A 17,492-nucleotide genomic window follows, 5' to 3' on the forward strand; every position below is an offset into this window, starting at 1 on the left:
GTTCCCACACACAGATGTCATTGATCCCCGCTCCCTGCCAAGACAATCAAAGCTCTCCTCCCTTGTGCCACATCAACCAAGAAGCTGAGGGGAGTGGAGGAGGCCAGCTGTCTTTTCACAGCTGTAGCCAGCATAGCAGCTGAGCTCATAGTGTAGGTTACAGGAAACATATGTCAAGTCAAAAATTAAACAATCACTCTCTTCAGGTATGAATGTTTAAATTTGTTTCTAAGTGTATGTGTATATAGCTGGTAATACACAAAGTCCACAGCAGCCACCTTACAGCCAACATCATTAAATGTTTAAATTCATGTGCAGTATGTGCGTTAGAGGGCGCACTTACTCCTTATAAGCAACAGAGATGAAGAATTTACATTATGTTCAGGCCTATTCATAAATGTGAAAGAAGTGTACATAAATGTAAGGACAGACAGTATTAAAGTGATAAGTGCTCAATAATTAGATCATAAAACAGGTGGACGGTTTGAAAAATTGTTTAAGTGTTTGATTATTATTGAGTTTAGTAAAAACACAGACTAACTTCAATCACCATCAGCTCACATATAAAATATATGATTGCATTAAAGTATGCAGGTAGATAATTAAGTTTCTAATGTAGGGGAGGACAGGGTTGATTGTCACACGGGTTGGTTGTCACAATCATCAGATCTCCGTCCCTAGAGGGCGCTGTGTTGACACTGAAAGTTTCAGAAAGTAGGTGAGATGTTACTTCCAAGATCATTTCTGGAATAAACCATTTGACATTGAGATGAGAGGACGTTTAGTGTTTTTCATGTGTAAAACCTCTTCGATGTTTCTCTTCTAGGCTTGTACACAATGAGTTTATAATAAGCAATCATTACCATTAAAATGTATGAAGAGAGAGCTATAGTTGGGTAGGTTTTCTTTCATGTGGTTGTTAGGGTTAGGTTGGCACATGTTGGCATACATATACTGTATGGTGTGATATATCTATTTCTTTCTTTCTTTCTTTCAAGATAGTAAAATGAGCAGGAACTTTGTCAGAAAGACAAACAAAAGTCCAGACTCTTCCAGATGTAATACTCAGAGCAGTCAGAGAGGTGAAAATAAAGAATATTGCTATATAAGGATAAAAAATGCACTTACAGGGATGATTTGTCCTGTTTATGTCCTTTTGGTGCAGGAGATGTGTTAGGTTGTTCTATTTCAATGAAACTTAACATTTTAAATACATTATTAAGATTGTCTGCATTTTTGATTTTTCCTTATTACAATAACACAGGGACAACCATCCCCATAGTGTGACTACCAACCCCATGATGGGGACGGTTATCACAAGTGCACAAGACATATTTGACGGCCCATATCTTTTGAACAGAATCCGCTAAAAGAGAGTAAGACCACCCACTCAATTCCTACCTGACACTTTAGGCTTCAGATATAAATTAAAAGGGAAAGTAAGGGTGGTAAGTCAATTCAAAGGAAAGTAAAAAGTGTGCCTACCAACCCCGTTCTCCCCTACTGATAAAATAGCATCCCAATATTCTTATGAATGTTTCTAAAATCAGCCATGGCATCACTGAAGGCTATATTCTTTCAGGACTAATAACTACGTCATTTGTTGACTCATTATAGTTTTTGCATCCTGTTCCCTGCAGCTTCATGCATTTTAAGGAGCATTAAGCCATTTAATCACCGCCTGAGGGTAAGAGCTAACCGTGCCAAGACCGATGCCAAGGTCACCAAGTTGATTCCAGTCCTCCATTTCAGAAAGGGGCGGGCTGATTTAGGAGAGGGGGGGCGGGGGGTTTACAACCCTCTACTTTCCAGCGTTCTCCGGGGAGTATCAAACTACCACGTCTGCAGCGAGGAGAGAGTGGGGAAAGGAGGGAGAGGCATCAAAATAAGCCGACCGGAGAAAAGGAAAGAAAGGACAGCTAGAAGTTAAGATTGCTTCATGAAAACAAAGTCGGCTGCAACATCTGGAGCGAAGCGCCATCTGAATTTGGACATAAAATACGCACAGCCTCCATCTTCAGAGCCCCCCTCCAGACTTTGTGCTTCCAGTACGCACTAATTTGGTTAAAAATCGCGAAAAACAATGCACAGACTGAACAAATACCTCTCGTAGTTTAAGTAACTCCAAGAGTGAGGCGCACTGCTGCATATCATTTGGAATCTCTTCTTGTGCTTTGCGCCAAGTCAAGCACGGCTGGAAATTCGTCTCGTGGGATTTCGGTTGTTTTTTTTTTGTTTTTTTACAGATAATGTTTTGACACATAGAAAAGTGAAGATTGTGTGAAGTGTTGCAGGGAGATCTGTGAGTTCTTGATTGTCCCCCCCCCCTTGGAGAGTCAAGCGATGGCACCAAGGCTGAAAACGCTTGTCCGACTGCTGCTGCTGGCGGTGGTGTGGGAGCTGAGCGCACAGGGAACCACGGACAAACGACAAATCAATCCAGAGGTAAGGATCCTGAGTCAGAGCTGGTTAATGCAGCCAAAAAATGAGGAAAGAGGAAACATGACTGAATCAAATACTACAGGAAGAAACCAGAGAAATAAAAACAGTAGAGTCATACAGATAGATTAACCTAGAATAGAGAATAAAGATAAATGAATATAAAATGAAATAAAGCATGATACATGAATCCAAAAGTTATGGAATAAAGTCAGTTAAATGAGCATAGATAAGAAGAATAAAGACAGATGTTAAAAATCTGGAATAGAGGAATAAAGGGAGATAAATTAATCCAGAGTTTAGGGAGAAATCCTGAGCCAGAGTTGATTAATACAGCCAGATAATTAAATCCAGAGTTGAGGAGTAAAGCCAGATAAATAAAATTCAGAGTTGAGGAGTAAAGCCAGATAAATAAAATCCAGAGTTGAGGAGTAAAGCCAGATAAATAAATACATCCAGAGTTGAAGACTAAAAGCCAGATAGATAAATCAAGAATTGAGGAGTGAAGTACATTTAAAGGGTAGATTAACTGGTGACGAATGAATCCAGACATATTCCTACAGTGTAACCTTTGAAGAACAATGATGTAAAACAGACAGGAGGATATGTAAAGGGTTGATTGTGAGTGAGTCAGATACAAGTGTCTCTGTATATGAGCATGAAGGATCTGATAGAAAACAGTACTTTCATGGCGCTGCACATAATAACAGACTAGTTTGGTTTTCATGCAAAATCAGCAACCATAAAGGCTTATTTAAAACTGTGTGTCCTTACGGATTGTAATTTCAGCATGTTGCCTACTGGCTGGCACAGAGAGACATGGGAAGGGCTTTGACCCAGGGTGAGAGGAAGCAGCCCATAATGATGATAGCACTCATCAAAACACTGTGAAATGCTGACAGGGCAAAAGCAAGGAGAGCAAAAGAAAGCAAATGAGAAGAAATGCATGAGCTTGTATTGTGGTCGGGACAGAGGCAATTTTTGTGGGAGTGGAGGAGGAGGGGGGGGGGGGGGGGTTTGAGAGTTGCGGGCACAGTTATATTCAGAGGGATGGGGAGATGTAATTGTTGACATCTGTCCTGAGTTATGGCTCAGCGGAGATTGGGGGGAGGTGGGTTTTTACAATCGGAGAGGTTCTGCAGCATCTCAGCTACAGTCAGCTGTGGAAAAACACTCACCACAGTTTGAACTCCTTACATGAAAGACTTCCAATAACCCACCGATATGAAGTACCAGCTAGTACTAGTAGAGTTATAGAGGAAGGTTCTGATCTTTTCCCTTAGATTCTACTTTGTTCTCTTCTGTCCTGCTCTGAGTTGTACAGTCAGTTCTGTATTATCAGCAGTCTTACAGCCAGTTTTAGGGAGTGCTGTGTTATGCTGCAGGATGTGACATTGTTATGATAACTCTCTACACCTGCTTCCTTCAGTATGAATTGCCTTATTAATGAATAATGTGTATGTGTGTGTGTGTGTGTGTGTGTGTGTGTGTGTGTGTGTGTGTCTGCATGCAGAACAGCGGAGCCTGAATGACTGTGTTAGATCATACAGTGGCGCCAAACGTCTCTCTAATCATTGAATCCTGACTATGGACTCTGAATTATAATTCCAGCTGTGCTAGTGGAAGAAAGTTAGCACCATTGACCTACATTACACTGCCAGCTGAAAGGCACCATTTGTGATTCAAATGTAAACATAGGAGCAGGCTCACCACCTAAATTTGAAACTGAGGATTTGAACCAATGATTACTTTACTATTGTATTGCACCAAACTACAATTAAACCAGTTATTCATATTCTGATGCTTTTAAAGGGTTGTTCACATTAGCAATATATGTTAACACAAAGGTAGGACTATATTTTCATCTAATACGCAAAAATGTTTATTATATTTAACACTCCTATTGTGTTTGAAAAGGACACTCAGTGTTTGTGGGTCAAATCTGACCCTTGTTTGAATTCATTAACAAGTAGTGAAAAAATACTAATTGTCATCCAGTTAAATGTTTTATCTGCTAAGTGACTTATTTTGTATTCATAACCATATTTTTACTTACTTTGATGATCTATCTACCTTAGACCACCTTAAAAAGGCACAATATATCTATGTTATTGCTTGTGATGAACAGAACAGTCAAATATATTATAAGACCAGGAGAGGCTAATGATAAACTAAATAATTCCCAAAATAACTTAACGTCTGTTGTGTTAGGGGTCAAAATTGGCCGCAAATATTTTCCTATGGCAAAAGGTGAAGGGTCTTAAATAACAACACTTTATTTTGGTCAATCACACAACAAGTGTCATCTCTGGCATAGTGTGGGTTGGTGTGTGTTCGCCTGTGTGCCAGGTGTGTGGTATGATGAAAAAAGCATGAGAAAGCCCAAGCCAATATACTGCAGCTGGGTGACAGGTGATGTGAGTGTGTGTGTGTTCTACTTTCATTGATAAATTTCAGACTGAAGACAAAAGCTGTGCCCACAGTTCACAAAAAGCCTATTTTGGGGTCAGTGGTTAAGGTTAGAGTTATGGTATGGAAATGAAGTCTATGTAATGTCCCCAAAAGTGATCGAAATCCGGGTGTGTTTGTGTGTGTGTGTGTATGTGCACTGTGCCAGGTGGGCAGTGGGATGTGAGTAATAAAGTATTAAATAGTTGCAGCCATACACACGCCTATACAGCTGCAAGACAGATGACGTGTGTGTGGTTGTGTGTGAAACTGTGCATGTGTTTGTGGGATCATATTTCCTGTGTGTCACTCTTCAACAGAATTCAAGTCAATACCCTTTCCTGGCATGAAATACCATTTTAATATTGTTACAAAATATTATTATACTATTAATTTTTATTGCAGGATTTTACTATTATTATTATGTTGTTGTTGTAATTTGTATTATTCATGATGGTCTGGCAACATCTACCATGTATTTCTCTGCATAAACAACCCATAATTACTACTGGGTCAAATGTGACCCATAACACCACAGATGTAACTTTTTTTAAATAGGCATTTATAAAAGATAGTTGTTCAAAATGTATTTGATTGTACTCAGTAGACCACTGTGGAGGATGTAATGAAGCCCTGTTTTGATCACACTTCTAAAACTCAGAAATGGGTCAAACTGACCTGAACACAACTGGAGGGTTAAAATTGAATTGTTGAATAACAATCATATAAAACATATATTTATACTCAGAGGAGCATATACACAACTAAGCTACTGGAAGATACCTTAAAGGTAAAAGCCTAAGAGTAACAGAGTTGCACAAATGAAACTTTAACACTGAACTTTCAAAGTGAACTGACATTGTAACTGAACCACTCTGTAGCTTTCAACAGCAGTGATTCAGAGGACTGTTATCAGCTCAGCTGTGATTACTTCCTGCTAAAAATCTTCCTGAAAGAATGCGATAGCAGCAGAGACTATTATGAAGCAATGTCTCTGATGCAAATAGTTAGCTGCTGAGGTATTCATTTTATAAACAGTGCTTGCACAGGATTAACTGTACTATTAGTATACTAGTGCACAGAACTGAATTAACAGTTTCAAACAGTGAACTAGTGGTAAGAACAGTGATGCGTTCACTTGCTGATGTACCTTGTGAAGTACATCTGAAGGGTGATACGGACACTTAAAAGTGATTTATAATAACTACACCCTCACAAGTCAGGTTTTTTTCCTGAAAATGATCCAGTTGGAAGATACAAAAAGCGTATAAATGTTCAGTTGTGAAATTTAACATAGAAATTACCACTGCAACAAGTTATTTGCTTTGTTGGTTTGGAAATATTTTGACTCACATTTATTTTGAGGTAAACTTGTGTTCCATCACCAAGAACAGCAACGTCAAGGCCATTCAACAGTTAGTAACTCAACAACCACAATGTATTGAACATGCCAACTGTCTGCCTCAGAGCCTCTTAGTGCTGTATAAGCAGCATTCCTGTGATTTAAATAGTCAAAAAGTACTGGTTGTGCCTTTAAGTAGAAAGGCTATGGAGTTTTTTGCCACAGCAGAAGTGTACAGTCCCGACCTGAAGTGGCCTGACCGCTGTGTTGGTTCAGTGAGTTTGCATTCATTTAGTGTTTCACCTCCTCTGTTTTTGATGACATCATTATAAATGGTTCAACCGCTGTTTCTTTATTTACTTGATTAAGAAGTGTTTGTGATCTCATAAATTGCCTCCACAAAACCAAAATTCACCATTATCTATCAGTGCTCAGTTCCGCTGTGAGTAGGATGTTTGTGTTTTATTTAACAATAAGTCTAATTTAGTAAGTGGCTGTGTGCTGGTCATTGTGTCTGTGTTGGAGAGATAAACACCTGGGGGCTGTGCGGACGCAGAAGCCATTTCCTATGGTCTGTGGTAGAGACAAGAGGGTGGGCAGTTAGTTTTTGCTTCCCCACTAAACACCTCAGTGTGTCAGCAACTACAGGACTCTCCTACACACACACACACACACACACACACACACACACACACACACACAAACAGATCTTTTCTTATGCCCACATGCAGAAATGGGGGTTCAATTCACAAAAAAGAAGGATAAATTGTCATGACATGAGAGAATGAAAGCGAGACAGAGAGGACAGTGAGGAGGCTGTTGCAGATCAGAAAGGAAGGCATTATGGTGATGGGAATGATGCAATGTGGGAAAAGGACAGATGGAAAATGAAGCAATTATCTAGCTGAATAGGACAGGATGTAAGTCATAGTTGTCATGCACGGATGTATGAATGTATTGTATGTCTCTTCCAGTCTGCTCATAAGGAGAAGTGATGCTTTAGAAGAACTGGAATAGATTAAACTGGTAACATTACACCAGTCCAATCCTGATGTCTGACAAGCTATATAAGTTCCCATCATTGATACCACCTGTTGTGTTCCAAATGTGTTCTTATGAATGGATTATAAAGTCATTATAATTTAACTATTATTTTTAGCTTTTTAAAAGTGGATATTGTTGCAGAAGATGGACGTTTAGTTTATTCATTACATTTAGCTAACGGTTTCACTGTTCATCTATTACTTTTAGCTATTGACTTAAACTGTTATGTTTAGCTTTAGTTTAGTTTAGTTTAGTTTTTTTTTGAGCTTACTATTTCAACTTATGTTGCTTGCTAAGTAGTTTTCATACACTCTGCAGACTGGTGATAATTATGTGCTGTATCCCTTACAAAATATATAGTTCCCCCTGCAGTGCTCGTACTCCTGTTTGGGAATCTTTGACTTAGCGGAAGGAAGGAAGAAGGAAAGAAGGAAGGGTGTGTAGTTTTTAAACAAAGCCACATCCCAATCATCCTCAGGGTGGTCTGAAGGCAGACTCCCTGAGGATAGGTAGTAGGTGTTACAGGAAATAAGGTAATGTGCAAAGCCATTGCCTCATTCCCTGTTCATGAACGGAACAGGAAGTGAGCATCAAGCCAGATTTTGGGAAAAACTTTTTTTCCCACCAGTGACAAAATTATGCAATGTGGAGGCATGGGATGAATTTATTGTTCAAATGACATTGGCAGGGAGGAGTGTTTTTCCACTCATCCTGTGTCACCAGTTCTTATTGTTGTTGGCCAGGGGATGGATGTTTTAGTAGACAAAGGCTAGAAGATTACACACACACACACACACACACACACACACACACAGTTAAAGAGATTTCTACGTGTTTGCTTAAGTGCTCCTAGACAGAGGGGTCAGAGGGTTGTAAATGACAGCAACAGGAAGAATGAGCAATAGCCAGGAAAGGTTTAAGAAGTTTAGGTTTAATGTGTTGTACTAAAAATGCTTCAACACACATTTAAATTAAAGAGAAAATTCACACAAACGCACTCAGTCACACGCTAAAAGCCAATATCGAGCAGTCATTTCATTTCATTTTCATTTATGACATCTGACATAATGCTGCAGCTGGACAGAGTGTGAATGTGTGTAATGAGGAGCACTGTGTGTGTGTGTGTGTGTGTGTGTGTGTGTGTGTACGCGCTGTATACCCAGTATGCCTCAGTTGGACTCCCATCGCTGTTGACCAGAGTTTCTTTCCACTGGCCCACACCAAACGGAACAACTGACTCTCTTTTCTGAAACACTATCCCTCCCTCTCCCTCTCATCCTATGCAAAAACGAGCACTCTGCCTCCCGACATGCATAGCAACCGTTGCTTTATTCTTGTAGATCTTCCATTAAACAATAAACTCACAACGTTGCATGTGGGCGAACTGTGCCTTTAACCACAAAAACCACCTTCTAAAAAGTACCTTCGCTCTGTGTCTTTGTGTCATCAGAAATCACAGAGTCAACACTGACTTTCAGACTTTTTCTTTTTTTTTTTCATACAGCAAGATTTATATGTTCTACATCAAAAAAGCTGCGTTAGCTTGGACTGTCATTTCTCCTGCCACTGTAAATAGTGACTATTTCCTCTTCCTGCCTCCTCAGTTACTCAGCTCATTAATGGGTCAAAAATAGCAGAGTGCGACGGTGAATAAGACTTTGTTGAGTCACCTGAGGAACCCCATGTAAGAGGCGCGGGAGCCTTAAAGCTAAAACAAGTGTTCAGTGTCACTCAACAACAGCCCTTTGACTGAGCTGAAAAAAAAACAACAGTGAATGTGTGAAAGAGAAGAATAAGGTTTAAAATTGGGCCTTAAACACTCTTTTCCTTGTATTAACTGTGAAGTAGATCTCAGTCTGTGATACCGGGGGCTGTTTTTGACCACTATTCGCATTTATGTTGACTCCAGGAGAAGCATAGCGTACACTAATAATTATAAATGGATCCACAAACGGCAGAGTCTCATTATGAGTCTTAATAACAACCTTTAGATCCAACTAACCTCCATTTTTCCTCCTCTCTCCCCCTCCTTGTGTGGATGTGCTGTGCAACAGTGGCAAACAGTAAGTCTTTATATGTGTCCACTGGAGCTCCGTGGGTGAGTCAGAACCAGAAAGGGCTCATTCAGAGGTGAAGTCTAAACACTTGGACCTCCGTGTATTCAAAAGACAGACAGAGAGGTAGAGATTAGACCTTCCAGGGCCTCTGAAAGTGCCATTCTGCTATTTGCTCCTGGCCAAACTCACCTAAACTGGACGAGCATCAGGGATTTTCATACGTGTGTAATATAAACGATACATCCAGATTTTTGTGTGCTGTGCGTTTTTTTCGGCGGGGAAATGGTTAAACGATGATGCTAAACATGTTCTGCCTTCTAATATTTTGCAACTATCAGTAGCAGATAGGCTAAAGAGCAATAATTGAGCTGCTCTGGGTGCGGTTGTTCATAAGTATTTACCCTGAAGTCTCTGGGTTTTCCATAAGAGAAGGATGAGGGAGAAGAGAGGAGAAGGGGTGGAGTGACGAGGCGAGGACAGAGACATGGACGTGGGGGGAAGAGTTTGACTTTGAGGTTTGGATGAGATGAGGAAGAAATTCCCAGTTAAATTACTGACTGACGCTGCTACTCAACTGGAGACTTTGGCTGAGGTTGCCCAAGGCCTGAGTCTCACCCTGGGACACTCCCTATCTCTCTCTCTCTCTCTCTCTCTCTCTCTCTCTCTCTACTCTTTCAGTCCCCTTCTCTGCACATACACCCACTCTGCCTGTTTGTTTTTCTTAAAATCCAAACCATCCAAACCAAATAATAATTATAATGATAAATCACATCAATTTAGGTCACATCATGCCCCTAGCGTGCAAGGTAACCTTTATCAAACAAGGTCATGGAATACCCAAACCATAAAACACGTCGTAAAAGTGCACTAAAAGCTCAAAAAGTGACTGTGTACAACAGAAAATCAAAGTAGTCTGGGTTTTCATAGCGCTCACAATACCCTCAGTGTTATTTTTTTGCTCTACTGTGAGAGGGAAAGAGTTTAGAAGAAGAAGTAGTGTGGGAGAGGTGCGGAGCAAAGCCGCTGGCCCAGGTCCAGATGTCAAACCAGCACCGCAGTGAAACGGGTTTCCAGGGGAAAATAAGGTCAAGCTTAGCTGAGGCCGAGAGCTCAGGAGCACTGAAGAACTCAGTGACCATTGCTTGAAAGTCTTCAAACAAATGTTTTCATCATGTATAAAGTCAACAGTAGGAGTTGACTGAATTGTAACTCTCTACACTGAAAGTCAAACAAATCAGGACAGTGTAGAAGTGTAGAAACTGCTGTTAATGTTTAACTCTGAGAAAGGAATTTTCTCATACAGTTTCTGTCTTACAAGGTTTTTGTTGAAACCTGAACTCTTTGTTCGTGTTGACCTTAGTTTCATTAGTCCACTAGTTCACTGGAGAGCTGAATGCTGATGGTTGAATAGCTTTTGTATTCAGTCATTAAATGGAGAGATGCCAGGTGCTTCAAGTAATGCTGCTCCTGCTGGCTACACGATATTAAAACACAGAAAAACATTATTTAAGAGCTTATTTTCTCTGTCTGTGTGGAATGTGTTTTTGCAACAGTTGCATAAAAACATCTTTAAGTTCTTGTAACTGATAATCATTCAAAACAGTACCTTTTCCCTGCTTCATTATGTTGACCAACAAACAATCAGTGTAAATATAGAGGATTTCTGTGTCTGTTTCTAATTGAAATGGGGTTTTTTCACCATTCTGAAACTGGAGTTTCCTTGGTTTCATTTTGCGTCATTCCACATGAGTCACATTGTTGACACCTTCTTTTCTTTTCTCTGCAGTCATGGCTACAGCAGTATGGTTACTTGCCCCCAGGAGACATGCGGACCCATTCCCTCCGTTCACCTCACTCTGTGCCCTCCGCCATCGCCGCCATGCAGAGGTTCTACGGCCTCACTGTCACCGGCTCCTTTGACCCCAAAACCATCGAGTGAGAAGCTTCAAACTATTTATACATACAGTGGAAATAAAGCCATTGTAAACACATTTATACTAGTTTTTACCTTGTGTTGAGCCAAGCTTGTCTTGTGTCTGTCAGGGCCATGAGCCGGCCACGTTGTGGTGTGCCAGATAAGTTTGGTGCCGAGCTGAAGACCAACCTGAGGAAAAAGCGATATGCCATTCAGGGCCTGAAGTGGGACAAGAAAGAGATCACATTCTCGTAAGTCAGCAATGCTACACGTGAACGTGCTGGGACATGATGGAGCTGTACTCAAAGATATTTAACTGTACTTAAAGATATTTTTTGCCTGTCTAATCTGAATGTACTGACGTTTGAAAACCCAAATTAATGATGAAACTCTTGAGCAATTGCATTGGTTCTACAGGCCTAAATAAACAGTAATTAACACCAACACTTGATGATGTAAATAGTAGATAATAAAAACCTTCACTTTCCTTGTCTCACACAAACTAATTTGTCTCTCCCTGTCTCACCTGACCCAACCCCCTACACCCACATACACAATTACACATTCTTCAGTATACAGAACTACACCCCAAAGGTGGGCGAGTACGAGACCCACGAGGCCATCAAGAAGGCCTTCAAGGTGTGGGAGAGCGTCACCCCGCTCCATTTCCGGGAAATCCCCTACAGTTACATACGTGACAAGGTGGAGGAGTTTGCCGATATCATGATCTTCTTCGCCGAGGGTTTCCACGGTGACGCCAGCCCGTTCGATGGCGAGGGAGGGTTTCTGGCACACGCCTACTTCCCCGGTAATGGCATCGGTGGAGACACCCACTTTGATGCATCCGAGCCATGGACAATTGGAAACCGGGATCTGCTAGGTGCGGCTGACATTTTGATTACTAAGGGATCTCTTTTCTTTAGTGATTCATTTAAAAACTGATGACAAAACAAAACCTTAAATGTTCAGTTTCTTTGCATGTTGGCAAGACTCCTTATTTTGGTCTTTTGAAATACAAGCAGCAACATGTTCTGTCTTGTGTCAGTATGTTTTAGGGCGTGAAAGCTCCAGGGTATGTTGATACTGCAGACATGGAGAAACAGAAGTGTTTATTTCTGGTTTGCAGCATCAGCTATTTGAGTTAAACACATCTTCACATGATCTGAAAATGACATTTTTTATAATTAGTAACAGGTCAAGTATCCATGTGCTTCTGAGTCACATTAAAGTATGACCTTAAGTCACAAAGACTTCCTTGTTTTCTATGTATATATAGAAAATGATTATATATAAACAGTATGTGCTCTTAAAAGTGCTAAAAGTTACGTAAACTGCCCATCCAGTAAAGAAAAGTCATATTAAATGATATTTTGGTGTTGACATTGTTTCAGGTAATGATGTATTCTTGGTGGCGGTGCATGAACTGGGTCACGCTCTGGGTTTGGAGCACTCCAATGATCCTTCAGCCATTATGGCTCCTTTCTACCAGTGGATGGAAACAGAGACCTTCCAACTTCCTGAAGACGACCTAAGAGGCATACAACAACTTTACGGTGTGTTCCTCGACACAGTTAGCATCCAAATCATGATCCAAATCTTCAAAAGATGCTAAATTCTAATTTCCTGGTTGCATTTTTTTACTATCAAGTGTTGGAAGCAATAGTAGAAATCATTTACCTATGTAGACTTGAAAGGCTTAATTTTGCCCAAAATATAGCTTGTGCCACTTTTGTTGTTTGTTACTCTGTTGTTTGCTCCTATGTAATCTCCGTGCTGTGTCATTAAGTTTAATTCAATCTAACAGGACCAGCATTGGAGGATGTGTAGAAGTTAAAAACTACATTTAGGATTCAATTTTCTCATCTTTGTTTACATAGGGACTGGATCGGGCCTCCCTCCTGTGACGCCTCATACACCTTACAACCCCCAGCCCACCCACTCACCAGACAGGCCTCGCTTTGGCCCCAACATCTGTGAGGGACACTTTGACACCATTGGTATCCTCAGAGGAGAAATGTTTGTGTTCAAGGTAAACCTCTCTAGAGTATCGCTGGTGTGGCTCAAGTGACTTTTTCTGGAGAGCTATAAGTCATTTCTTTGTCTTTTTCCTTTATAGGATAAGTGGTTCTGGCGAGTGCGTAACAACCACGTGCTGGACGGATACCCCATGCCAATTGGTCATTTCTGGAGGGGTTTGCCCACAAATATCAATGCTGCTTTTGAAAGGGAAGATGGGAAATTTGCTTTCTTTAAAGGTAAGTTTTGCTTTGGTATTTCACATGATTTCCATTTTAAAAGGATAGCAGTCATCATCAGACAAGCAACTTTTTGCAGCCGCCTATTGTATTTCTCTCTTTAATCTTGACTTCTCTGAATGTCTGCAGGGGACAAGTACTGGGTGTTCAGTGAATCTTTGTTGGATTCTGGTTATCCAAAGAGCCTGAGGGACATGGGCACTGGGCTTCCAAAAGACAGAATAGACGCTGCTCTCTACTACACCCCCACCGGACAGACATTTTTCTTCAGAGCAAACAAGTTAGTCATACCTCGTGTGTGTGTGTGTGCATGCGTGTGTGTGCGCGGCTGTGTGTGTGTGTGTGTGTTTGTATTACATGACATGATGAAGTTTATAGACTGGTGAGTCGAAGGAAAATCCATTTGCGGCAGCCCTACTAAAAGATATGTTTGAATGATGACCATATAAGGTTGACACACTTGAACTCAGTCACTTCTCCTGAATTACAAACCTGCTTCTCATTTAAAACGTTGAGGGTAGTTTAAAGCTTGCAATGACTCCCCATATTTACACCACTACACCATTGTTATGAAAAAGGTGGGTAAAACCACCAGTGAGTGATTATTATAATGCAAACAGCCACCCACACAAACAAAAGTCAATGACATTTCAAGAAAAGCACACACACACACACACACACACACACACACACACACACACACACACACACACACACACACAGCAAATTGCATAAGACAACAGCTCAGTGCTCTGAAGTCAAGTCTCAAAACTGTCAAGTCTCAAGCCAAGCCTGAAGTCAGTCAGAACAAGTTTCAAGTCATGTTTAAAGTCCTTTGGGACAAGACTCAAGTCCTTAAGGGCAAGTCTATGTCAAGTCTCACATATGTCAGCTCCTAATCAAATCTCAACTCAAGACAGAAAAGTCAGAATTAAGCGTCCAGTCTACCAGAACAAATCTGAAGTCACGTCTGAAGTAAACCAGAACACGTCTCAAGTCACATTTCTAGTGCTAGAAGTTGAGTATCAAACGGGAAAAAATTAGTCTCAAGTCTATGAGAACAAGTTTCAAGTCTTCAGTAATCCAGACTAGTCCAAGATAAGTCTCAAGTCCTTTAGGGCAAGTCTAACTTGAGCCTCAATTGTCAGTTTCAAGTCAAGTCTCACGTCAAATATCTAGCCTACCAGAACACGTCTCAGGTCATATTCCAAGCTCTTGAGGACAAGTCCAAGTAAAGTCTCAAACAACTGAGAAAAAAATCAGTCATTAGTCAATGAGAACAAGTCTCATAGTAATTGAATCTGGTCAAGTCCCAAATATGTCAGAATAACTTTTCAAGTCCAAGTCAAGTCATTTGTGAGTCCAAGTCCAAATTGGGTCACAAGACTTCATCAGCAAAGTACAAGTCAGAGTACAAGTCTGTCTTACATTTGAACATTTTCCTTCTAAGCGGTGTTAACTTTCTTTCCAAATGCATGAGCTTAATAATTTAATATTCAAGGTGTGTCGCTATGCAAGGTCTTCCTGTCGCTGTCTTTTTTCTGGGGTCAAAACATGCACATTTTTGCTTTTCTGTCTCAAGTCGAGTCTCAATGAACTCAAATCTCACGTGAATCAAGTCGGAGTCAAAATTAAAGTCCTCATAACTGTGACTTAAGTCAGAACCAAGTCCAAATCTCAGGTTTACAGTTCTATGTTAAATTCACATTAGCTATATCCTCCTTTTAACTTTCTCTCTCATTCTTTGTTTAGGTATTATCGTTTCAATGAAGAGACACAAAGTGTTGACACTGGCTATCCAAAATCTGTGAGTGTTTGGCAGGGAGTGCCTGACAACCTCAAGTCGGCCTTCATGAGCAAAGACCAAGGTAAGGGTGGAGTGTCTGGAAACTTCCTAGCTTACTGATCTTTGGATTCCATTCTAACATGTTGAGGATGTGATTATTTTGAGTTCATGTTGGGTTTATGACATTTCCTTGTTTCACTCCTCAGCGTACACCTACTTCTACAAAGCCAACAAGTACTGGAAGTTCAACAACCAGATGATGCGCGTGGAGCCAGGATACCCTAAATCGGCCCTTCGTGACTGGATGGGCTGCCCCAATGAAGACCCCAAGACAGACGGAGGAAGAGGCGGAGGTGGACACGACAAAGACAAGGAGAAGGAGAAGGACAAGGAGAGGGAGGATAAGGACAGAACTAGAGATAGAGAGAGGGAGAGGGAAAGGGAAAGGGAAAGGGAGAGGGAGAGGGAAAGGGAGAGGGAGAGAGAGAGAGAGAGGGAGAGAGAGAGAGGAAGGGAGCCTGACACAGGGAAGGGGAAAGAGGAAGATACGGAAGTGATCATAATTGAAGTTGACAAGGAAGGAGGGGTAGGTGGCGGTGCAGGAGCAGCGGCAGTGGTGGTGCCGCTATTCTTGTTGGTGTGTGTGATCGCAACCCTGGCAGCCTTGGTGTTTTTCCGTCGGTACGGTACCCCACGCCGACTCCTCTACTGCCAACGATCTTTATTGGACAAAGTGTAGACGGAAAAGAGGAGGAGGAGGAGGAGGAGGAGAGGGAGACAGGAGAGGAAGACAGTGAGAGAAAAAGAAAAAAGTGGAAGGTAATGTTGAACACAGATAATCAGGCAGAATAGAAAGAGATTTTTTTTTTTTTTTTTTTTTTTTTGTAAAGGGGAACGAGCAGAAGGAAAAGCGCCAAACATGCATTTGAAAAAAAAAAATTCTTACCACCGCCAGATTCCTTTTGCTCTATCTCTCAACCACTCCGTCCTTGCATTTTTTTTTCTTTCTCTCTTTGCCTCTCTCTTCTTGGATACTGACGCCAGCTCATTGCTGTTTGTTTTAGCCTTTTTCAATGTCTTATTTTTTAGTTTTTGTCAGTGGTCAGTGTTTGTGTCATTGTGAATTTACGCTTGGAAACCTGCATTTTCACGACGCCCATTCTAGCATGTTTCTTCATGTAAGCAACCAACGTGTTTGATCCTTCGTTTTTTCTCCCCAGAGTTGACTTGCACACTCATATGTAAACTCACAGAGATGCATTTGGAAACCACAGTGACACAATCACGGTGTTTCTTAATCTTCCAGTAAAGTTTCAGTGTCAGAGCCAATATGGACCTAGAGGGTAAACAAAACACTAATCTACTTCCTTTTGAAGCATGAGATCACATCGCAGTCGAGCAATAAAAATACAGCTGTGTCTTTTCCTTTTTTATATCAATGTTTTTAATGGTAATTATTATTTTATAAATGATGTTGTCATTGTTATTATGACTATTACTATTATTATTGTTGTTGTCCTACGTGTAAAGAATGTGTTTTTGTACATTGTCATTAAAAAGTCCTGCTGGACAGTGACATACAGTTTTGAAAGTGGCCTTAATTTTATATGTGGGGACAGTGAATGGGGAAGGGGGTTATGTGTTCTTGAAACTTGATTGTCTTTTTTTTTTTTTTAAATCTTGAAACCATCTCAAATGAAAATAAATTGAAGATATAAAAAATGACTCCTTTTTGTCATTGTACTTGTTTACAGTTTTTAAAACCATGGTGCTACATTACTAGTCAGGGGATATAAGTAGTTGCACAACAATGATAATGATACTAGTGATGATGATGATAATGATAATGATCTAGTTGCCTCCATGAGATTGTGTCTGTGTCCTTATTTACTTATTTTTTAAAGCTTTTCCTACTACTAAATAAAGTAATTTCAAAAGTATTTCTGTGCTTTGATTTTCACTTAGTAAACATACACTTTGTCTTTCTCTTTCTCTCAATACTTTTAGCTAATGGCACCACTCACCTCCTTTAATGCTGCAACATCTTAACTTAGACCTACCTGCTTTCATATAACCCAGCTCTTACCTGGACTCTTCACCTTTACTTCACTTATTGATCATATCTCTCCTCCATCTGGTCTTCCCCCAGTCTTCCTGGACCTCCAGGTTTCTTGCTCCCCAACCGCACCACTCTGCATTACTGGGG

General features: G+C 40.6%; 1 protein-coding gene across 1 annotated transcript; it reads left to right on the forward strand.

Moving 5' to 3' along the window:
• The first annotated feature begins 1,835 nt into the window (after window positions 1-1,835).
• On the forward strand, window positions 1,836-17,219 carry mmp14b (matrix metallopeptidase 14b (membrane-inserted)). Its single transcript, XM_053330264.1, has 10 exons — window positions 1,836-2,445; window positions 11,117-11,265; window positions 11,374-11,496; window positions 11,818-12,125; window positions 12,637-12,798; window positions 13,123-13,274; window positions 13,362-13,500; window positions 13,630-13,780; window positions 15,253-15,368; window positions 15,493-17,219. The coding sequence occupies exons 1-10, from the start codon at window positions 2,344-2,346 to the stop codon at window positions 16,023-16,025; spliced, it is 1,935 nt and encodes a 644-aa protein (XP_053186239.1). The 5' UTR covers window positions 1,836-2,343; the 3' UTR covers window positions 16,026-17,219.
• Window positions 17,220-17,492: the final 273 nt, after the last annotated feature.

This window comes from Scomber japonicus, chromosome 12, assembly GCF_027409825.1.
Source record: "Scomber japonicus isolate fScoJap1 chromosome 12, fScoJap1.pri, whole genome shotgun sequence".
Taxonomy (NCBI): Eukaryota; Metazoa; Chordata; class Actinopteri; order Scombriformes; family Scombridae; genus Scomber; species Scomber japonicus.